This window comes from Hyperolius riggenbachi, chromosome 4 (genome assembly GCF_040937935.1).
Source record: "Hyperolius riggenbachi isolate aHypRig1 chromosome 4, aHypRig1.pri, whole genome shotgun sequence".
In the NCBI taxonomy this organism is placed as follows: Eukaryota; Metazoa; Chordata; class Amphibia; order Anura; family Hyperoliidae; genus Hyperolius; species Hyperolius riggenbachi.
The window spans coordinates 120,951,225-120,975,567 of NC_090649.1; the positions used below are offsets into that span (position 1 = coordinate 120,951,225).

General features: G+C 42.7%; 1 protein-coding gene across 1 annotated transcript in view; it reads right to left on the minus strand.

Annotated features, from left to right (window-relative positions):
* GRK7 (G protein-coupled receptor kinase 7) overlaps positions 1–10,191 on the minus strand; it is a 61,998-nt gene extending 51,807 nt beyond the window's left edge. The window contains exon 1 of the mRNA XM_068280480.1: positions 9,494–10,191. Coding sequence (XP_068136581.1) covers positions 9,494–10,099 — 606 coding nt within the window. The 5' untranslated portion in view covers positions 10,100–10,191. The remainder of the gene's footprint in view (positions 1–9,493) is intronic.
* Positions 10,192–24,343: the final 14,152 nt, after the last annotated feature.

Consider the following 24,343-nt stretch of genomic DNA (forward strand, 5'->3'; position numbering starts at 1 on the left):
TCAAGGAAAGACAGCTCACCTTGTGGACCAGTTCGAGTCCTATTCTCAGCCTGGAACACAGTCAGAAACCCATAATAATTACAGGAAGCAAAGCAAACGAAAAGATTAACCCTTTCCAGTCCACTGACTTGGCCTGATAGTGGATTGCTCTCCTGGCTCATGATGTAGGACAAAGTCAGACAAGAAACATTATGGCTGCCACTGGAGGTGCAGTCAGCTCTTTTACATCAAAGTGTCTAACACTTTGATAACCGCCTGCCCCATACTGCACTCCGTAATACAAATATTATGTGGGCACGTGTGCTCCCCGATGCCTGTACTGGATCTAGTCCGCCATGGCATCAGGCCCCTCTGATCAAAGTGTCGAAGTAAGTCCGTCCCTTCATCGGCACCATGCTGCACTGCATATTTACCCATTATGGGGCGGAGATACAGCATGTGAGTTGGTGCCCACCCCCACTCATGAACTAGTGCAAGGATATAGAGACCCCACTGGCCCATCCTGTAGCAGCACAGGCTGATCACCCACGTCCCCACCACACAGCAGATGTTAAAGTAAGTGCTGAGGGGAATGTGTGTGATCTGCAAATTGGACAGGATTAAGGCCTATAACATTCCCACATAAATGTAGAAATCTCCATTTAGACCATAAATGTCTATATTTACTGAGTAATGGCTAAAGTTATTTGAACTGTATTGTGGGAGTACAAGGATAACTTTCAAACTAGGCTTAAAGTACACCCGTCTTCATAGAGCCGTTACAGCCCTCTTCATAGAGAAACTCAAGGGAGACCGGTTGGAAACATAACTGCTTAGCTTCAGTCTTCACAGGCCAAACCCCCAAAAATAATGTGCATAAGATGCTTTGAATAGCTTATCTCCTGTACAAGAATAAATAAGCCAGATATCATTATCAGGTCACTTCCTGGATCGGAGGCTGAGTGGACTATGAATATGGTAGGTATTAGATTGCGAGTTCCTCTGGAGACAGTCAGTGACATGACTATATACTTTTTTGAGTGCTGCAGAGGATGTCAGTGCTATATAAATACATACTAAAAAATACGGTAGCACTTTATACTATAACAGGATTAGACTGTGAGCTCCTCAGAGGAATGTCAGTGACATGACTATGTACTCTGTAAAGCCCCGAAAAATACACATAATGCAGCAGCGTTTCACACAAAATACACCTAATGCAGCAGCGGTCCCCATAAAATACACATAATGTGTCAGTGTTCCCCACAATATACCGTACACACAATTGGCATAATTCCCCCCCCCCCCCCCCCCAAAAAAAATTGGTTTTTTTTACACAAAAACACATGAGGTAGCGTTTCTGCCATAAAATACTAGGCAGTGTTCCCCTTGTTTTCTGCTCCCTCCCCCTTTCTAGTTAATCCCTCCTAAGATCCCTGGTGTCAGTGATGATGTCAGTGGTGGCGCCTGAAAGTAAAAATAATGTAGTCATCTGGCAAAAGATTCCTCCCTCAGCCTTCAGCATCGCTCTTTGATCGTCATTGCAGCAAGTCCGGTGTAGTCAGATAGTACTCCCTATCTGTCAGTGCTGCCATGCATGTGCAAGCTGACTTTCCAGCTAGAAGCCACGGACCTGGTGTGCAGTGTCCACTATCCAAGTGGACATAGAGTCAGAACATAAAGTTGTCGAGGACTGAGCCCGAAGGCCAGCGAGCAAATGAGAGGACATTGAGTCAACTTACTTCACTGATTTCTGATAGAGGGAGCATTATCAGAGGAGGGAGCATTATCTGATGTTAGACTGGTTGCAAATCTTCCGTGCTATGCCGAGCACAGCAGGGCTACTGGAAAATGGCTGCTGGAGCAATGCACTTGAGACACAAATAGACTTAAAGAGACACTGAAGCGAAAAAAAAATTATGATATTATGATTTGTATGTGTAGTACAGCTCAGAAATAAAACATTAAGATCAGATACATCAGTCTAATTGTTTCCAGTACAGGAAGAGTTAAGAAACTCCAGTTGTTATCTCTATGCAAACAAGCCATTAACTCTCCGACTAAGTCTTATGCTGAATACACACGGTGCGTTCGCGCACTCGATTTTCCCGTCAATTCCCGTCGATTCGTTTATTTCCATGCAAAGTATGCCGAATCGACCTAACGATTCATCGAAATCCAAATCGGACATGTTGGAAATAAACGAATCGACGGGAAAATCGAGTGCGCGAACGCACCGTGTGTATCCAGCATTTGTCGTGGAGAGGGCTGTTATCTGACTTTTATTATCTCAACTGTAAGTGAACTGTTTACTTTTTCTCTGCTAGAGGAGAGGTCATTACTTCACAGACTGCTCTGAAAGACTCATTTTGAATGCTGAGTGTTGTGTAATCTGCATATATTATAGAATGATGCAATGTTAGAAAAAATACTATATACCTGAAAATAAAAGTATGAGAATATTTTCTTTGCTGCTAATCTTCTAGTAATTATTCATAGTACACAACCAATTCACTATATCATATTTTTTTTTTTTCGCTTCAGTGTCTCTTTAAGTGCCGGTCTTCGGAAACCATTTTCCTATAGCCCTTCTGCTGGCAGATCGGCATATACTACTGCAACGGCGAAGCCTGGAAATGGTGAATGGGTTGTAGAGTGTGTTTGTGTGTGTGTGTGTGTGTGTGTGTGTGCAGGGGGGGGGGGGGGGGATTGGGTTTGCACCAGCATCAGCATCCTCAATACCACCCACCGGCCTGCCTGCTGCTCTTGGTCAGCAGATTCCCACGACATCACCGCTCCTAAACACGACAACCCCCCCCGGCTCGCCTGCCTCCGGTGACCATAAATAAATAAAACCCGGCTGCTAGGCTGCCCCCCACCCCCAATGTGCCACTAGGGACACAAGCCCTCAAGTGTCTTGTTGTGATATGGCCCTGATAATACATAGAACAGCCCCCTTCTTATGCTCCCTCCCAGTAGGGCTACTCCTCTAGAGCAGATGTTCTGCCCATGCTTGTTAAAGGCGAGTGGAGACATGGTTACCGTACTGTTATTCAGATGGGTCACAGTGGACACTTTTGTTGTATGACCCCGGCAGAAGCACATCCTGGCTATGAGAGTCCATGAAAGTTTTGCTATAGGACCCTATGATTTGTACAGTAGTTACACCCTTGCCCTGCATAGCATGTGGAGTTACAGGAGCAAACTACCAGCAAGAAACACAGCGCCCCATGTCTTCCATCAAAAACTGGCTTTGAATGAACTGCCTTATTGCCATTCATAACTCCTATGCTGCTTGCTTTGTGCTTTGATTCTGGCAGCAAGGAGTTTTTTGAAGGGAGATTTTTGAACTCTTGGCGACAGCATACTTGACCAGACTAAAGCCGTAAATGAACAGTCATCCTCTTATCTGGATTAGCTCTGCTGCCACATTTAAAGTAGCATCCACACTGCCGTTGGATGGGTTTAGGTACATACCAGAGATATGATTGCATGCTTGCTCAGCGTGTATACATTGCATACCTCAAAGCTTCTCTTCCCCTGATGGCCCTTTTTGTTGACCTGATTCTGAGATCTCTATAAATAAGTGTGTTTACCTAATAAAATCGTGCTGTTATTTCTGGAGACCTTGGCTGAATTCTACTTATGGTAAATTCATTAATCCTTGGATGCAGATATAATGATTGCAGTGTTATCACATTGGTATGAGGTTTATTAAGTTTGAAGTTTTAGATGCACTTCATGTAATTATTATCACCATTTTAAGAGAGCTATTTCTATTATTAAGATATCGGACAACAGACTTTATTAGAGCCATTAGAAATTGGCTCTTTTCTCCTAGGAGATATTTTCACACCTTATCAATAAAATGCCCTTTAAACGTTTAAAAAATACTTTCACCAAATAAGGTGCTTTTTTCAATTGAACAGTGTTCAAATGCCATTTTAAACAAATGAGGGAAAATTATCTCCCAAAACAAAAATCAGGAGAAAAACTGAATTGAATAAGGACTATTGGGCCAAACAGAATTACTTTTTCTTTTAAGTTTCTTTAAGGAGATTTCAATCTCTATTTAGAATAACTTTTCATCATTTTAAAATTGAAAAAGTACCAAAAAGTAGGTGGAAAAGTACATTCAAAACTATTTTAAGTATTTTCTTGCTTGCTGATGATTTTATTGACAAGTTTGGAAAAAAAAACCACCTAGGATATGAGTCATTGTTTGTTATTTCTAATACGAGTTATTTTTATTTATGTTATAAACCAAGAGTAGCTTGAATCCACATGTATTTATATGTACCGTATAATGTTATGTTATGATAAATATTCAATTTAAAAATTGTGTGAATTAAAAGTGATGTTATAATGGTGAATGTTTTTATCCCTCTTTAAATTATTATGTTGCTTATCTCCAAATGCTAATTTGAAGAAAGTACCAGAGTAATCTGAAAACTGAATATCTCTTATTCACCAAATCTACCAGTATATATTAGAGAAAATGTAATTAAAAAAAGGTTATCAAAAATCTTGTCTAACATATTATTATTATTATTAATAATAATAATAATAATAATAATGATTGCACTACAGTAGATGCTAGTTTTGCACTTCCCCACTCTTGCTGATACTAACTGGCGAATGACATGGATGAATTAGTATTTCATTTGAAAATATGATTGGATGTGATCTAGATTTTAATATATTTTATGTTGGATTTGATGATGTTTTTGAATTTTACATTGAATGTATGCCTAGTTTTACACAAGTTGTTTAAAATAACATAGGTAGGTGATGTACTGAGGGTGCCAAAAGACATGAAAAGGCAAAAGGTATTTGCTCCCATTCAATGCCATTACAGTGCTGTATTCAAAAACATTCAGAAATTTGGTTCGCTACACAAGTTTTATGAAATTGTACTATTTTAGAAATAGGTTTGGATCCCTGCAGTCATTCACTAGTACACACATTTGGCTTACAGTTTAGATCAGTTCTGATGGCATATTAAGCACCGTACTCACTGCTAGATGGATCGGGGAATGCTCAGCGATGCGGCCCGACGAACGAGCGTTCTCCAATCCATCTTCCTACCCACAGGAAAACTTGACGTCACATGATGGCACACAACGAACGAGAGTTCAAACGATTTTGCGTGGGAGTCATTGGGGTTCTTAAATATGTGATCCGCTGTGACGGTTGTAATCACTGGGTGTCGTAAAGCGTTGTTCACCTAATCGCACATATGTACCCACATCGCAAGATGTGCATTGCTTGTCACACGTAAAAATTGCCGTCACGGGAAAAAATCGCAACGTGGGTACATAACTTTAGAGATTCTCTGTACAAAGTGACTTGCGCTGGTAGACACATCTGAAATATTTCACACTGTTCTAAATGGGTATTTATTATTTAAAGCTTACCTGTAATCATGATATGGAAAGAAAATTAGATACTTACCTTAGGGACAGTATTGGAATCTTTCGGTATTGGTCCCAAATTTCTTAGAAGGATCCAACTACTCTACTCAACTCCCAGAGCCAAAGTACTTATTAATGGCGTAACTTCTGCTTCCTTCGAATTACAGAGGGGCACAAGATAGGGGTGTCCACTGTCTCCCTTTCTCTTCTCCTTGGCCATTGAGCCCTTAGCGCCCCGGATCAGATCCGATGACTCGGTGCGGGGACTACAGATAGGCAGACTCAGGGAGAAAATCGCGCTTTACACGAATGATCTCCTTCTTTTTCTTGGGGACACCAACGGCTCTTTGCTAAATCTGCTCTCTCTAATAGATACTTTCGGAGGCCATTCAGGTCTTAAAATAAATTGGGACAAATCCTCCTTATTCCCTATAGATCAAGCTGCAAAATCTAATGCTGTACCCACTCCCTTACAATGGGTAACCAAATTTAAATATTTAGGTATAGTAATTGAATTCCCACTTAACCAATACATTAAAACCAATATTACTCCCATCATAACCACTTTAGAAAAACATTGCCAAACATGGGCCACCTTACCCCTTACAATGATTGGAAGAGCCAATCTTATAAAAATGCTGTACTTACCAAGATTTAATTACGTCTTCCGTCATACTCCAATATGGATCTCTATGCCTGTTTTTAAAAAAATTGATAAGATACTGACAACCTTTCTCTGGGCAGGAGGAATTCCATGGATAGCTCTTTCTACCCTCCAGCTTCCTGGTACATTGGGGGGTATGGCGCTTCTTAACTTCAAAATTTACTTTTGGGCTTCAGCTCTTGTTACCCTGAGGTGGTGGTTTGCCCAGGATGACAGAAATACAGCCTCCACTCTTGAGGCTGCAGTAGTGGGATCTTATGAGGGACTTTCCCTCCTACCATTCCGAGGCCATAAAGCATACTCCCCTCACCAATGATCCTTACTATTAAGGTTTGGGAAACAGCTAAGAAGAAGTATAAACAAGCGAATGTCCACTCCCCCTTTACCCCATTGTGGTGTAACCCCCGATTACTCCACTTCTTTAACATCCCTGATCCCATCTTATGGGCATCATATGGTATTAAGTGGCTGCAGCACATAATTACTGACGGACATTTGACGACATTTAATCCACTTAAATCTGATTTTGCCTTGAATAATAAAATGTTCTTCAGATACATTCAAATTCGGCACACGGCACAAGCTCAATTTCCCAATCCTATTACTTTAAAGTCTGTTCATTTGGAGTCACTCCTGCTACAGAAACACCTAGATTCTCCTTTATTAGCGATACATGCAACTCTGATAGGCACGTCGACTCCTAGAGTGGATAGGGCCTATCAGGCTTGGAAAACAGATATACCTACCCTAGAGGAATTCCGTGGTTAGAACACCTTAAGAAACATGGCGTTGCCTATGACACTGATGTGTAAGCTCACAAATTATTCTGTGTGGTTGGGGACTGCGAGAGGAAATAAGGTTGGGCGGGGGGGGGGGGGGGAATTTCAGGTTGGGATAGGGTGGGGGGAGTGGTGTTGATGTTATCAATGTAATGTATGTTTGTATACGAAAAACATTTTCAATAAAACTTATTTGTAAAAAAAAAAAAAAAGATACTTACCTTAGAAGGTGGAAGCCTCTAGATGGTCTAAAGGCTTCCCCAGTCTGTCTTCCTGCACAATATATTGAATTTTCCAAGTGTGCCAAACATTTTGTCAGCTCTGTGCACTGTCAACCTTCTGTACAGTGGCGTAACTCCATTCATAAGACCCCCCCCCCAAAACTTCTGGACCCTTCCCCCGTTCCCCCTCTCCCCCCCCCCCCTCCATGTTCACACCATTTCCCATGCTTACGCTTTTTACCCTTCACAGGCGTGGGGCCCACTCCATGAGGGCCAAAAAACAGATGTGGCTATCATGATCTCCACACGCATAACATGTGTAGCTACAAAACCTCCTGATCTGAAGTAGAGTCCCTAGTATAGTTATCAGAGGAAGGGAAGGTTAGTAGTTGGGTCCCCCCACAGCTCTGGGGGCCCCTGGGATCACAGGAGCTGCTCCACTCTAGTGACGCCCCTGCTTCTGTATACCTGGCTACCAGTGCCTGAGAAAGGGATGTGTCCTTTGTATATGCAGCTTATTGGTACACGTACTGTTAGGTTTACTGAGGTTCTCCAAGGCTGCAGAATATAAGTAATCCAGCAAACCTGCAGTTATGAAATAATGGGGTTGTTTCACTAGAGTTTGGTAAAGTTGCTTTGCGTGGGAAGCACATGGCGATTTTACTGATACTTATTCTAAGTATGTAACGCTGATTGCGCAAATACCGTAGAGCAACTTGCATTACTTAGGTGACAAAGTTGTTGCTGTATGCCAGCAACAACTTTGTCACCTAAGTAATGCAAGTTGCTCTACGGTATTTGCGCAATCAGCGATACATACTTAGAATAAGTATCAGTAAAATCGCCATGTGCTTCCCACGCAAAGCAACTTTACCAAACTCCACATTTGGCGCTACTTGTGTAACGTACATTGCTATTTGTGCAATGCGTGTGATATAAGTATTGGTATAAGTGCACACAGCAACTTTACCAAACTTCAGTGAATCAACTCCATTGACTCCCATTAAGTAGCAAAAGACTGCAGCCCTCAATCGGGTGGTATCTGATAGTTGCAAAATGAGGGAAACGGTTATCCTCTGATTGCAGGTATTTGCACACACCTGCTGGGAAAATTATTTGTTATAAGTCCACGACAATTGGGATTTACCGCAAACATTTCACCCTGCAGGCATGTGCACACCACCCCAATTGCAGGACTGTGGCTTCACTCACCTTTTGGTTTCAGTTTTATTGGGTTTTTCACATTTAGCAACAGTATTGCAGTGGTAACCATCACAAAAGGTATTCTCAGTAGCTTATAAACAGCACATAACAACATAGATCACGGTGTAACTTGCATAGACTTAAAGCAGTAGTCCACTCTTCTCACGAACGGCCGGCCACACTACACAATTTAGTACTTCTTCAACATTCACTGTCCCAGGCAGGGACGGGGATAGTCAAGGAGGTGCTAATAATTCTAAGTTGATGCAAATTTTATGGTGATTTGACACAAATGTATGCAGCTTACAGCAAACCTGAAGCGAAAAAAACGTATGAGATAATGAATTGTATGTTTAGTATGGATAATGTATAGAACATTAGTAGCAAAGAATATTTTTATTTTCAGTTATACATCTTTTTTTTTTTTTTATAACATTGCATCATACTGTCCAAGTTGCCGTTTTAAAACACCACTGTATTTTAAAACAAAGCAGAAATAATGACCCTTTGCATTTCCTGCAGTAAATCCTAATCTCAAGCTGTCTCTTACTGATTCTTGGCTGTTTAAGTGCTTTAGAAAACAGGACTGTCTTGGACCCAAGTTAGGTCAGAGAGCTGAGAGAAGATCTTTTGCATAGATAACAACTGAAGTTTTTTTTAAAGGAAAACTGAGGCAAGAGGGATATGGAAGCTGCCATATGTATTCCCTTTTAAGCAATACCAGTTGCCTGGCAGTCGTGCTGATCCTCTCTCTCTCTAATGTTTTTAGCCATAGACCCTGAACAAGCATACAGCATAACAGGTGTTTCTGACATTATTGTCAGATCTTACAAGATTAGCTGCATGCTTGTTTCTGGTGTGATTCAGACACTATTGCAGCCAAATATATCAGCAGGGCTGCCAGGCAACTGATATTGTTTAAAAGGAAATAAACATGGCAACCTCCATATCCCTCTCACTTCGGTTGTCCATTAACTCCTACTGTACTAGAAAACAATATTTTCTTTGCTACTAATGTTATATTTCTTAGCTGTACTACTCATACAATTTATTATCTCATAAGTTTATTTTTGCTTCAGGTTTGCTTAAAAAATGGGCCAAGAAAATGCTGCAATTACAGAATAATTGAATCACTTCAGGCCAGGTTTGCAGGACTACTTATGCTAATAAATGAAGCCTGCTATATTAGGACTCTTAACTACACTTGTGCTTAGCGATATTGCAATATCCTACCTCTCCAAAGCCACCTTTCCCCAGCACCCTGAATTCATAGAAGTATTTATGGGTGATCGGCTGCCTCTCGAAGGCTTTCCACTGGAGGAATCGGTCATAGTAGAGGCTGTTTTGGTAGGCCTGGAATGGCTCTTTCCCGAGGTAAGCATTTGCCTCCTCCTTGGCAAGTTGAAGCAACGCTGGTACCTCAGCACTCGGTGCCTGCTGGAGCCGTTTAATAAGGTCTGCACTTATACAAGGCAGGCGGTCCTCAGAATCCTCTCTGAATCTCTTGAATAACAGGTTTTGCAGTAGTTGGTCCTTGAGGGAGCCCTCCTCTAGTTCCCAATCGTTTATCTCATCCAGCAAGTCCTGAACCTGCAGGTACTCTGGTACAGTGGTCAAGAAGTCTCTGAACAGTCGTCGACCAATGGGCTGCTCGATGCACAGGCTATGGAAGTCCAGCTGAATGGTGTCTTTTATTTCTTTGCGGCAGACATCTGTTGGAGGCAGTGAAAGACTCTTGCGCCTCTTCTGCAATTCTCTTAGGTCTCCCTCGCTGCTTTTCCTGGCCTGCAAATAAGCTGTGTTGGCTATAAGATTATCTAGGCCTCCCATATCACACATGGCTGCTGCTGAGAATTAAGCAGGACAAGCAATAAACTGTCCAGGGATAGAGGTCATAGGACTTCCAGCCTCTCTGCCTCTCTTCTCCCGTCTCTCTCAGCCACTGTGACACCAGAGGCCAGCAAGAGTTAGCGTTAAATACCACAGAGGGATTTTCATTAAGTCCCTTTACATGTACCATTTGTGGAAAGTGACTAGTAAGAGGTTTCTCTGGTGTAAGGAGCTTTTGTCTTGCTATCTATAGCTGCCGATTACATTCATCAAGGAGCGCTGCCACATCCAGTAGAAATCTATCACATTAAATGTAAAGAAGGCATCCAAAGCTTAGGGGCATCCCTACATATTTAAAGGGGAACTAGACTGAAAAAAAACACGTAATTAACAAAAGTCTTAAAAAAATTTTTACATACTACTTTACAAATGATTTAGTGTTTGTCTATTGTAAAATCTTTCCTTACCCTGATTTACATTCTAAAATTTATCACAGGTGGTGACATATTTAGTCCTGTCAGGTGCATCTCTTTAGAATTTTTTTTTTTTTTACTGAGAGTTCAAAAGCCGGTGACAATAATACCTGGTCTCTCAGAATGCTCTGGGAGGAAAATTCCACACAGCTAAACAGCCTAGGCTAAACATCAATTAGCTTCTAAGGGTACAATGGTTAATTTGCATATATTCAGCAGTGGTGCCTGGGAGACATCTCGAGCTCACTCCAACCTGAATTATCGCAAATTCTTTCTGTTTTAGGAAAGCAAACTTTTGTTTTTCTAAACATCAATGGGAGGGCAGGGATACATACCAACATAAAGCAATATATATATATTGGCACACAGCATTCAGTAAAGGTTATCCCAAGGTGGATTTTTGTCACGAGTTTATAGGATTGCGTAACATGCACATATTTAGGGTGTACTGCAAATCAGAATAGTGTACTTACTTGTATTATAAGATAAAGTTTGCCTTAATAAGATCTACAGAAATGTTGAGAGGTCTGTTGACCCGCACTAGAATTGCGTAATACAGTCTGGAAGTACTGCCTGTGTATAAGAACTTTGCACAGTCGTGGGCAGCATCTTGAAATACAGAAAAGGCCAAAGGAAGAACCTTGGAACAATTAACATTTGAAGCAACTGCATATAGGCTCAGCCAGGTAGACACCTGTGCTGCTATGGAAACAGTATGTCTTGCAAAAAACAACTGTGATTGGTGGACTAAATCCACTCTGACAACTTGCTTCCTCCCCAAAGCAGTTAGAAGGAGAGACTGACCAGGCTGATCGAAGATAATCTGATGTTAGTACATATGTTAAGGGCTAAGTATAAAAACCTGTGTCATTCCTTAGTGAAGGGCTTGATATATCTCCAGTAGAGATCCACCAACGATCCAGCAAACAGTACAGTATATTATTATCTACACCAGCCTTTCTCAACCTTTCTACCCTGGAGGAACCTTGCAAATAACTTTTGGATCTCAAGGAACCCCTGCAAACATTTTTTTGATGTCGAGGAACCCCTGCATTTATTTTGCAGGAGGCATGGTCTTTGAAAGTATGTGTGGCTGTTTATTTCACTACCCCTATTACACTGTCACTCATTCTATTGTCTCCTGAGCCCCCAATTTAGTGCTTCTTGTTACAGTACCCCCTGTTATAGTGTGCTCTATTATACTTCCCCCACGATGGGGGAAAATGCCAAGGAACCCCTGCAGAGTACTCAAGGAACCCTGGTTGAGAAAGCCTGATCTACACAGATATTTTAGGTGAAACTAGTCGGCGTTCCTACGCTCACCCCCCGGATCCAGTCTCCTCCGCTGTTTATGTGGCTGTTCGCTGTTGCCCGAGCACTGCCGCTCGCTCGGATCACTGCTTATCCTATTGAGCCACAGAGGCTTGTGCCTAAACCAATAAAACCCTGCTGAGGTCAAATTCATTGACCATCCCTACTCAAGATGCCTTAGTAAATCTGGCCCTTTGATTTTCCATACAGGCAAAATGAATTTAATATAGTTGTATGTTATAGTTTACTGAAGCCAGAGGTGAAAAAAAAAACCTGATAATCTGGTATAACCACTAAGGAGTGTATACAGATTAACTTTCAGTGGCTATAATACAACAAAAACAGTCTGTAGGTAGAAACAATTGAGCAAGAATACCCTGACTTACCTTTGCATAGCAGGCCATACACTGATCTGTCATGATTTGGTCCTCCAGCCACCTCTGTGTTCTCCATGTGGACTCTAAACAGGAAGGTTGGTGTGCACCATTCCCTTCCCGCTTGTCTGATTTCTCAAGGTGGAATCATCTGGATGGCTGCAACTCAAACTTGAACTGTGACCCTGGATGTGGGCCAGTAGCCATTCTATTTGAGGATAGCAATGTGGCACTCAGTGCCAGTTTGACCAGATGAATATGTAGGATGACTTCAGCAATAGAGATTGTCAATGAGATGTAAATTAGTACGGCTTACATTAAAATTGTAAGCATCTTGGCTCTGCACTTCCTGTTTAAAAGTGTACCAGAAGGAAATAAAGTGCCCAAATGGGTACTTACCTCGGTTAGTATGATCCTCCAGATGCTTCCCGCCCTCCTCCCCTCCACCGATCCAAGACTGAGACCTCTGGAACCTCGTTGACAAGGCCTTTGTTGAGCGGTGTGCATGTCAACGACACCACGCTGCAAACAAGCCCAACCGCACTGGGCAGGGTGCCTCATGCCTGTAGGCTTTGCATTTTTTTTATCTGTGCTACTTCACAGACGCAAGGCATCGTGTGCCTGCGCAGTGCAGCTGTGCTTGTCCATGGCAGGAGCGCAGGCATGAACTTAAAGAGTGCTGGATCGTTAGTCTCCAGAAAAAAAATAGCAGCATTACTCAATCTATTAGGTCATTAATAAATATATTGAAGATTACTGACCCAGGACTGACCGATGTGGGATCCCACTGCTAACAGCTACCCATTTGGAACACGACAACTCTTTGATTTTTGTCTAGCCAGTTTCTTATCCATGCGCACAGATTCTTCCCCATAAATTGCATCCTCAACTTCTGCACTAGGCTGTTATGGGGAACAGTATTGAAAGCCTTTGCAAAGTCCAAGTATATCACATCTACAGCATTCTCAATATCCACATTAGCATTCACATAGCCTCATAAAAGCTGAGCATATTAGTCAAGTAAAACCAGTTCTTAGCAAACCCATGTTGATGCTGAGAAATTAGATTCTCTGCTATCAAGTCTTGTGCAGCATTTTTTTTTAGGAAACCCTCAAATAGTATGCATACCATTGATAAACATACAGGTCTATCATTTCCCCAAACTGTTTTTGTCCTTAGCAAGAGCTGTATGCCAGTCCACTGGAACTCTCTCACTTAAAAGAGAGTCAAATAGTATAAGATATAGGGGTTTATCAATAACTGAACGTAATTCACTTAGCATCTGGATATGGATACCATCTAAACCCGGTGCCTTACCAGTGTTGATTTTTTTTAGTCTTGCCTCCACTCCTTCCTGCGCTAAGAATTTAATTTTTTTTAAAGAATACTTTTTAGTGAGAAAATGTTAATTTTTAACAACAATAGTGTCATAGTGATGTCGCGAACCTCCGATTTTCGGTTCGCGAACCTCCGCGGAAAGTTTGGTTCGCAAAAAAGTTCGCGAACCGCAATAGACTTCAATGGGGAGGCGAATTTAAAAATTTAGAAAAATTTCTACTGGCTGGAAAAATGATATAAAACATATTTCAAGAGTCCCTCCACCCTTCTACCTATTCCCTCTCATCTGCCAGGGAATTATATTATTTCAAAAGCCAGCTTCCATACCGTGGCTGGGAATTGAACCCAGGTCTCAGTGTATGGTAGGTAACTAACATATCCATTATACCACCAACACTACTAGCTGAAGCTAGCCTAGCATGTACCATTTATGCTCAATCCAAGAGAAAAATTAGACAAGACAAATAACATTTATATCACACTTTTCTCCTGGCGGACTCAAAGCGCCAGAGCTGTAGCCACTAGGGCACACTCTATAGGCAGTGTTAGAAAGACTTGCCTAAGGTCTCCTACTGAATAGGTGCTGGCTTACTGAACAGACAGCCGAGATTCGAACCCTGGTCTCCTGTGGCAGAGCCCTTAACCATTATACCATCCAGCCACTGCTTAAGGATTTGTAGCCAGGCATGGCCTTGCCTTTTGTGTTCAACAGTTGTCAAGAGAAAAATTAGACAAGACAAATAACATTTATATTGCGCTTTTCTCCTGGCAGACTCAAAGCGCCAGAGCTGCAGCCACTAGGGCACGCTCTATAGGCAGTAGCAGGAAGACTTGCCTAAGGTCTCCTACTGAATAGGTGCTGGCTTACTGAACAGACAGAGCCGAGATTTGAACTCTGGTCTCTTGTGTCAGAGGCGGAGCCCTTAACCATTACACCATCCAGCCACTGCTTAAGGATTTGTAGCCAGGCATGGCCTTGCCTTTTGTGTTCAACAGTTGTCCAAAGAGAACCCCAGCCAGGTAGATTTATCTCTCTCTCTCTCTCTCTCTAGTAGGGATGGTCACCGCTTTCCGCGGAATTGTATTTTTGAGCATAAGTGGATTGAGCATAAATGGTACATGCTAGGCTGGCTTCAGCATGTAGTGTTGGTGGTACAGTGCCACTGTATGCTCAAAAATACAATTCCGCGGAAAGCGGTGACCATCGCTACGAGAGAGAGAGAGAGAGAGAGAGATGAATCTACCTGGCTGGGGTTCTCTTTGGACAACTGTTGAACACAAAAGACAAGGCCATGCCTGGCTACAAATCCTTAAGCAGTGGCTGGATGGTGTAATGGTTAAGGTCTCTGCCTCTGACACAGGAGACCAGGGTTCGAATCTCGGCTCTGTCTGTTCAGTAAGCCAGCACCTATTCAGTAGGAGACCTTAGGCAAGTCTTCCTAACACTGCTACTGCCTATAGATGTGCCCTAGTGGCTGCAGCTCTGGCGCTTTGAGTCTGCCAGGAGAAAAGCGTGATATAAATGTTATTTGTCTTGTCTAATTTTTCTTTTGGATTGAGCATAAATGGTATATGCTAGGCTAGCTTCAGCTAGTAGTGTTGGTGGTATAATGGATATGTTAGTTACCTACCATACACTGAGACCTGGGTTCAATTCCCAGCCATGGTATGTAAGCTGGCTTTTGAAATACTGTAATTCCCTGGCAGATGAGACCCTCCTCCTTCTGGTAGGAGGGAGAAGGGTAGAAGGGAGGAGGGATAAGCCTACAAGAGGCTAATTAAACTCTCCCTAGTAGAGTGTGTGTGTAGCAGCTGTCCCTTAACTAATTAGTGTAGGCAGACGAGTGAGTCAAATGGCACAAGGACCTTGCCTTGTATAAGGGGGGGTGGGGCTCCAAGAGTGAGTGCAGTCTGATTGCCAACAATGTGCCTGCTGACTGTGATGTAGAGGGTCAAAGTTTTGCTCAATAGAGCATTATGGGGCGAATCGAACGTCCGGGGAAGTCCTCCTTTGGCAGGTGAACGCGAACCACCGAAGTTCGCCGGCGAACCGGTCGGGACATCTCTGTCTTGTCAATCAAACTGTTGACACTACAACAACACAATACACAATTAAACAGTTGAAGTATCTTGTCTGTGCCCAGTATCGAACTCAAATGACCGTAATTACAGCAGTAACAGGTGCATTATATAGTGTCTATGAGCTCGGAGTGGCATCAAAGCATATAATAAAACAGTATAAGGTATACAGTACACAATAGTCCTGTTTCGATTGCATCTCCCCACGAAGAATACAAGACCTCGGGAATCATGTAACTATCAATGGTCATTCATCAAATTTGAGCTGGAAGTGTGATATCCAGCTAGACCAGACTTTTCTTAATTTCTTAGAGCATTTGTGCTTAAGATAAACTTTCTGGAGGAAAACTAGTTCTTTATGAACATATGCAGTCCAATCTTTATTTTTAGGACTGAGGAGTTGTTTCCATTTAATGGCTATTCATTTCAGAGCGTAAGATATGAGAGATCTAAAAGAGAACATCTTATGAGTTGATAATAAGTCATCAGCTAGGTTGCCCAACAGCATCTGCTCTGGAGCTAGTTCGATTGTGATACCAAATATCTGCTGGAGTTCTGCATGAACTTGATGCCAGTAGGGGCAAATATGTGGACAAAGCCAAACCATATGAAAGAAATCAGCCCCGGGCTGCTAACATCTACCACACACCCCAGAGGGAGTAGGGTCAATTTTTTTGTAGCCTCTTTGGTGATAAATAACTTCTGTGGAGGAATTTTAATGCAACTAGTCTATCTTGCGCTGCCACATTGGTGGTGACAAAGTACCCTAGTATCGCTGTCCAAGCTTCAGGGGTCAGACTGGAGATATCGGTTTGCCATGCTAGATAGAATTTACCCATTTTTGTTTGACCTAAGTATTTCATTTTTGAATTTGAAGACTGGGACCCTTCCGCATCTGTAATACGCACCAAAGATGTCTCTCGTATGAAGACAGAAGCAAAGCAAGCATTCAATAACTGCCCTACTTCAGCATTCTACTTTTAAAGTGGGCCTGAACTCTTGCACAGGACAGAAGGAATACAGAGAAATGCACCCTGTATGTATTTAGAGAGTTTAGTCTAATTCCCCCTCATTTGTGTCTAATCACAAGTTGTAATTTGATCTCTCCCCTGTGCCAGCTGCCTGCCACTAAGAGATGGCAGATAAGCTCATTTGAAAGCACAGGATGTTAACAATGTCTGCCTCCATGAATCAGGAAGTAGAAACAGTGCAGATTTATTTTAGGATGTGCATCAGCTGTAACAAAAAAATGTTTTTTGTTTAAAGGTTTTTATGCCGTTTTGTATCTTTTAGAGCAGGGTTTCTCAACATTTTATTGGTATGTACCCCATTTAAAACCTTGTACTCACCAAGTACCCCCTAGCATAGTAAACATTATCACAAGTACCTCTTGACAAATATATATTTAATCGTAGTATACGATAATTGGTTGTAAACAATTTCCAAGCATTTACTATTGCTTTTAATTAGCTAAAATACTAAATTTGGTGTTTAAATAAGATTTATAATTTTCTAAAACTCTAAATTTGTTATTCTTGGTTAAGTATTTCAAGCCCAAGTACCCCATGGAACCATCAGAAGTACCCCCTGGGGTACGCGCACCACACGTTGAGAAACTAGGTTTTAGAGCACAGGGGATGTTCTAAGTTCAAATCCACTTTACCCTGAAAGGAAAATTACCGTTAGGTGAGTATTCAATTTTCCGTTATAGTGGATAGTAGGCAAGCACATGCGTAATATGTCAGACAGAGACCCATGAGCCATGGGCGGGCTGGCAGCCACTTATACCTTTCTTGCTTTTCTATGTTTTTCCTGTGATTGGGGTAGAATTTTGGGGTGTGATTTTAGGTTCAAACGCAGTTTTTGAGCTCAAGATGGATGCTTACCCAGGATGAATGTAAAGGGAAAAAAAGGTGTTTACCATGGTGCCAGGCTTCAGTCCAAGGAAAAGGAGTTACAGGTATAATACATTTATTTGTCAGGGTGCAAATTGAGATTTTATTCATCATATATAGAGTCTGATCTCTCGTTAAGTGAAATTTGTTCTTGCAATACAATATCCGGGTGCTGCAGTTGGTACAGGGCACAGCTAGAAGCGATCTTGCTGTGGTTCAGCACACAAATACAATACATAGAAAGCATCAGTCACCTGTACTGGAAATGCAGAAGCCTCTGTAAACACTGTTCTACAAACATGCAGGTCAAACAGGAAATAGACTGGAGACCTGGAGAACAGGACTGATCCAGCAATCCAACACAAGAGTTTGTAACAAAAAAACAATTGGTAAAAGTGGCAAAACTTAGGTAATATCAGAACATAGATTAAGATTGCTGAAAGGTTAGAAAATGAGCCGTTATGCTGTTACAGTCATGTCAAGCACCCACAGGAAAAAAGAAAATAAAAATCCTGGCAATCTTAGTAAATATACCCCAGCATTCCTCACTCAGGGATAAATTCAGATGAGAAACCTGCAACCATCAGTCAACTGTCATTAGGGCCCGTTCAGATCACAAATGCGGATGGCCATGCGTGCGGAACGCAATGTGTACGAACGCACGCCATCCGCGTTTGTCTGCGTTGCGTGGCTGATCCCATCACTGAAAAGTGAATGGGACAGCCGCGCATTTTTACAAAATCTGCGTGCAGCATGCGTTCCCGGACCGCATGCAGTGTGAACATCAGACAGTGCACTCTATACACTGTCTGATGTCGTGCGTGTCTGCCTCCTGCACGCGTTTCCAAAACTCGACTGGAAACGCGTGCAGTCTGAACGGCCCTTAGATTGTAAGCCTTTGGCAGGGTCCTCCCTTTCCAAGTGTATTCTACATCATCGTGTTCTCCTTTCCTATGACTGCCTCGTCCTTATATTACTGGACCTACCTAAGCAGCCCATAATCGCATGATCATGCATCTTGTACCCCGTTTACCTTGTATAGTTATGTCCTATGTTGTATAACCTTGTTGTATCATTGTATGTATTTATGGTCTAGCGCTGCATGATATGTTAGCACATTATAAATATAATAATAATATTTAGGTTACTGTACATGAATAATGCTGGGGGTATCCACATAGCGGATTGGTTAGTGGTTGCTGGGTGGCGGATAACACTGCAGCTGAGAACTTGTATCATGCATCATTTGATGGGTAGTTGCACTTGCTTATTATGTTGAATTGAGCACAGCACTGTGAAAGCACCATCACCTCCAGCCACCCCAAAACACACACACAAGAGCAGTGGCGTAGCAATAGGTGGTGCAGAGGTAGCGACCGCATTGGGTCCCTTGGGGTAGAGGGGCCCACCCCTCAAACACAGTATAGGTTCTTTATTGGTCCTGTGCTAAAAATATTTACTTCTATAGTTGTTTTGAATAGTAGTGATCATTAACACAGTTTTCTATGCCCTTCTTGCACCTCTGACACTGTGGTTGTCCTTGATTGGTTTTGGTGTGTTGTATCAATTGTTATCTATAGCATGCTTGGGGGCCCCAAGGCTTCTTATCTACGCCACTGCACAAGAGTGGGTGATGGGAGGTAAATGCCTCACTATTATTCTGAGCTAAAGGTGTGTACATATGCACTATTCGTGTCACCCATAACCATCAAGCTTATAGGCAAAAGGCCCTATACACTTACTTTGTGTATATCCTCCAAGTGGTGTGTCTCTAGAGAGTGGTGAAGGGTCAACAGCATGGTGTACAAACGATGCAGCTTCTGGTGGACGGTGTGAGAACAATGCACTCATTTGTCATGGCCACTTAGAGATCTAATGCTAGGTACACACCATTCAATTTTCTGTTAGATTTATCCGCCAAATAGATCTTTTCCAAAATGTTTGGAGAAAAAAAAAATCTATCTGGCAGGTAAATTTAATAGCAAATCTAACAGAAAATTGTATGGTGTGTACATAGCATAACATGCCATTTCTCTAAAGGCTCGTACACACGTCGGATTTTTCCAAACGTCTGGTCGTTTGGACGTCAAATCGGGTGTGTGTACGGTCGGGCGTTCAGGTGATAAGACTGGATTTGAACGATCCACCAAGCGCATCGTTCAAATCCAGTCTTATCAGCTGATCGACCGACCGTACACACGCCCGATTTGACGTCCAAACGACCGGACGTTTGGAAAAATCAGACTTGTGTATGTACCTTAAAGAGCCGTATACAAACAAGATTAAAGTTGGCTGAGGTGCTGATAATCTGGCATGTGTTTAGCAGCCGCCCGAAGCCCAAACTGCCAGCAATTTGCCAGGCAGATCAACTCAGCCACGCGATGGGTGAGAGCAAAGCTACCAGCGTGTGACTTCAGCGTGTGACTTCAGTGCGTCAATATCAGTGTGACTTCACACACTGATAGCTTTGCTCTCACTTGTGTTCATTATATGGACCTCTGCACCGCTCCGTCGGCCCAATGCCCCCTCCCCTACATTGAAACAGAATGCATCAAGAGCCTGTAGGCTGAATCTGCCTCTGCACAGCAATGTCATGTCACCCCTGAGGGATCTGGTACCGATGCCCGCCGGGCGATATCAAACATGCATGTGTACAAGCATTAGAGGACAGGTGCAAGGAAAAATATAAAAATGGGATCCAGTTACCCAGGGCTTCCTCCAGCCCCTGGCAGCCAATATGTCCCTCGCCACAGCTCCAGTGTCCCAGGATCCTCTCCGTTCCAGAAGCTGCCCTCGCCAGGTCGGTATCTACTGCACCTTCTGTGCTCACGTGGTGTGGAGCGTTCTGCGCTGCCGCAATACTTCTGCACCTGCGCAGAACACTCTATGCGAAGTGTGTGCAATCGCAAGTGGCGTGACCACGCAGGCGCAGTAGACGCCAACGTAGTGAGGTCGGCATCTGGAACGGAGGGGATCCCGGGACACCGGACCTGTGGCGAGGGACATTGAGGACATGGAGGAAGACCCAGGTAAGTAGATTCCCAAATGTGGGCAGCACGGTGGCGTAGTGGATATCGCTCTTGGCTTGCAACGCTGGGTCTCCGGTTCGAGTCCCAGCCAGGTCAACATCTGCAAGGAGTTTGTATGTTCTCCCCGTGTCTGTGTGGGTTTCCTCTAGGCATGCTGGTTTCCCCCCACATCCCAAAAACATACAGATAAGTTAATTGGCTTTTCCCTAAATTGGCCCTAGACTATGATCCATGCACTACATGATATAGACATATGACTATGGTAGGGACTAGATTGTGAGCACCTCTGAGGGACAGTTAGTGACAATATATGCTGTACATCGCTGCATAACATGTTGGCGCTATATAAATACTTGAATAAAAACCTGTGAGGAAAAAAGTTACCACTACTCTAAGAACATGTGTACAGTGCTTATTACCATTAAAGCACCAGTAAAAAAAACAACAACAATGAGTAGGCGTCCCCTTTGGTTTGCGGGCCTGATGCAGTCGCAACCCCTGCATTCTCTATATTTCTATGCCACTGTCTCTTAGCAATGTTTGGTGACACCTGTACACCTCTGTGGAGTTCCATCTAGTATGTGTACGAGGTTTTACACTTATAAAAGCAGTAATAGGACAGATCAACATTTATCACTGTATTCTGTGTTTTGGTTTTTTTTGCAGATAACATTCAAACAATATGATTTTCATTTGAATTTCATGTTCTCTGCTGTTGCATTGTTGAAAGACTTGTCTCTCTGAATTTCTAAATCACTGATGAGTGTTAGCTGTGCCTGAACAGGCAGGAAATGTCAATTTTTTTTTCTAATTTTGGCTCTGTACATTACTACAATGACTTTTAAATGAAACTCCGATGCAGCTGAAGTGCAAACTTTCAGCTTTAATGCAGTGGGGTAAACAAAACGATTAGATAAAAATGTGAGGCAACTAAAGCATTTAACACAATCCCTTCATTTCAGGGGCTCAAAAGTAATTGGGCAATTGACTCAAAGGCTATTTCATGGGCAGGTGTGGGCAAGTCCATTATATCATTATCAATTAAGCAGAAACAAGGCATGCAGTTGATTTGAGTTGTGGTGCTTGCACGCGGAAGATTTTGCTGTGAACAAACAACATGTGGTCAAAAGAGCTCTCTGTGCAGGTGAAAGAAGCCATCCTTAAAGCGGATCAGACATGAAAAACTATAACAAGTAACTTGTCTATATATCTTATCAAGTTTAGATAGTTTACACAGCAAATCCAGCTGCAAACAGCTTCATTAGTTTATGATTATTTATTCCTGTGATACAATAAGGGCAGCCATGTTCTGTTTGTCACAGGCTGAGGGCTGGAGATGCTATCAGTTTTCCTGTGTGTAATGTGACAAATTCAGTCCCCTCTCCTCCTCCGTCCTGCCTCTAAAATCTCTGGCTAGTAACCTACTCCTCCTGCCCAGACTGAGTTGCCATAAGCCTTTGCTACATGGAGTGCCAAGGCACCCTAAAAACCTGTGAGCGAGGCTTGTTTAGTTTGTAGTATTAAAACAAAACTAAAAAAAAGTATTTGGCTTGAGGAATGCCCTATCAACCATATGAAAGGCACACAATTATGCAATGAGTAAAAGTTTATCTCAAATCCACTTTAAAGTGAACCCGAGGTGAAAGTAATATGGAGGCTGTCGTATTTCTTTCCTTTAAATCAGTGTTCCCCAACCCTGTCCTCAAGGCCCACCAACAGTGCATGTTATGTGGAAATCCACAGAGGTAGTTAATCAGCTCTGCTGAGACACCAATTACCTCACCTGTGCATGTTTGTGGTTTCCTGCAAAACATGTACTGTTGGTGGGCCTTGAGGACAGGGTTGGGGAACTCTGCTTTAAACAATACCAGTTGCCTGGCAACCCTGCTGATCTATTTGGCTGCAGTAGTGGCTGAATTACACCAGAAACAAGCACGCAGGTAATCTTGTCAGATCTCACAATATTGTCAGAAACACCTGATGTGCTGCATGCTTGTTCAGCGTCTATGGCTGAAAGTATTAGAGGCAGAGGTTCAGCAGGACAGCCAGGCAACTGGTAGTGGGCAAAAGGAAATTAATATGTCTGCCTCCATATCACTCTCAACTCAGGTTCTCTTCAAGCTGCTAAAACAGAAGATACCCATTCTAGAAATTGCTACAATATTACTATTATTGGCAAAATCTACTGTTTGATGCCTCCTGAAAGAAAGCGAGCACTGGTGAACTCAGCAATGCAAAAAGACCTGGACGCCCACAGAAGACAATGGTGTTGGATGATCACAGAGTAATTTCTATTATGAAGAGAAACCAAATGAACAACACTCTCCAAGGGATAGGTGTATAAATATCCTAACCTAACAAAGACTGCATGAAAGTAAATACAGAGGAAGTCCAAGCCTCAAGAATAGGAAGGCTAGATTAGACTTTGCTTAAGAACATAAAAAGCCAGAACAGTTTTGGAAAAAAATTCTTTGGTCAGATGAAACGAAGATCAACCTCTACCACAATGATGGCAAGAAAAGAGATTAGGTGGTGAGCTCCTCCGAGTGACAATATATACTCTGTACAGCGCTGCAGAAGATATCGGCCCTATATAAAGACTAAATAATAATAAAATGAAAAATGTATGAAGAAGGCGTGGAACAGCTCATTATGGAAAGCATACCACATCATCTGTAAACCACGGTGGGGGTAGTGTGACGGCTAGGGCATGCATGGCTGCCAGTGCACTGGGACACTAGTGTTTATTGATGAAGTGACACAGGAAAGAAGCAGCTGAATTAATCCTGAGGTGTTGAGAGACATACTGTCTGCTCAAATCCAGCTAAATGCAAATTGATTGGGCAGCATTTCATGATACAGATCGACAATCACCCAAAATATTCAGTAAAAGCAACCTAGGAGTTTATTAAAGCAAAGAAGTGGAAAATTATTGAATGGCCAAATCAGTCACCTGATCTTAACCCAATTAAGCATGCATTTCACTTGTTGAAGACTAAACTTCAGACAGAAAGGCCCACAAACAATCAGCAACTGAAGTGAAGGCCTGGCAGAGCATTCAAAAGGAGGAAACCCAGCATCTGGCAATGTCCATGAGTTCAAGACTACAGGCGGTCATTGGCAGTAAAGGGTTTTCAACCAAGTATTAGAAATGAACATTTTATTTCCAGTTATTTCATTTGTCCAATTAAGTTTGAGCCCCTTGAAATGAAGGGATTGCTTTAGTTGCCTCACATTTTTATGCAATCGAATTTGTTGACCCCACTGAATTAAAGCGAATCTGTATAAAAAACAAACAAAAATATGCCCCTGGGGGGTACTTAACTCAGGAGGGGGAAAGGCTCTGGATCCTATCGAAGCTTCCCCTGTCCTCCTCTGTCCCACGGTGGTCTCGCTGCGGGTCCTGGAACGGCAATCATGTAAATATTTACTTTTCCGGCTCCAGCGCGGTTGCCACTCTGGTCTCGGAAATAGACGGAAGTAGCGGATTCCAGTCGGGGAAACTCTACTGTGCAGGCGTAAGAAGCCTGCGCAGTAGAGCGGACCTAACTGGAATCAGCTACTTCAGTCTATTTCCGTGCTGAGAGCCGCAACAGCGCCACCCGCTGGAGCCAGGAAGGTAAATATATCAAGCCTTGTCAGGCTTGTAGAAGGAGGATAGCGGGACGCTTCGGGGAGCCAGCGCTGGACTGCCTGCAGCTACAGGGACGAGGTCAGCCTTATTGGGACCCTGAGACTTCCCCCCTCCCAAGGT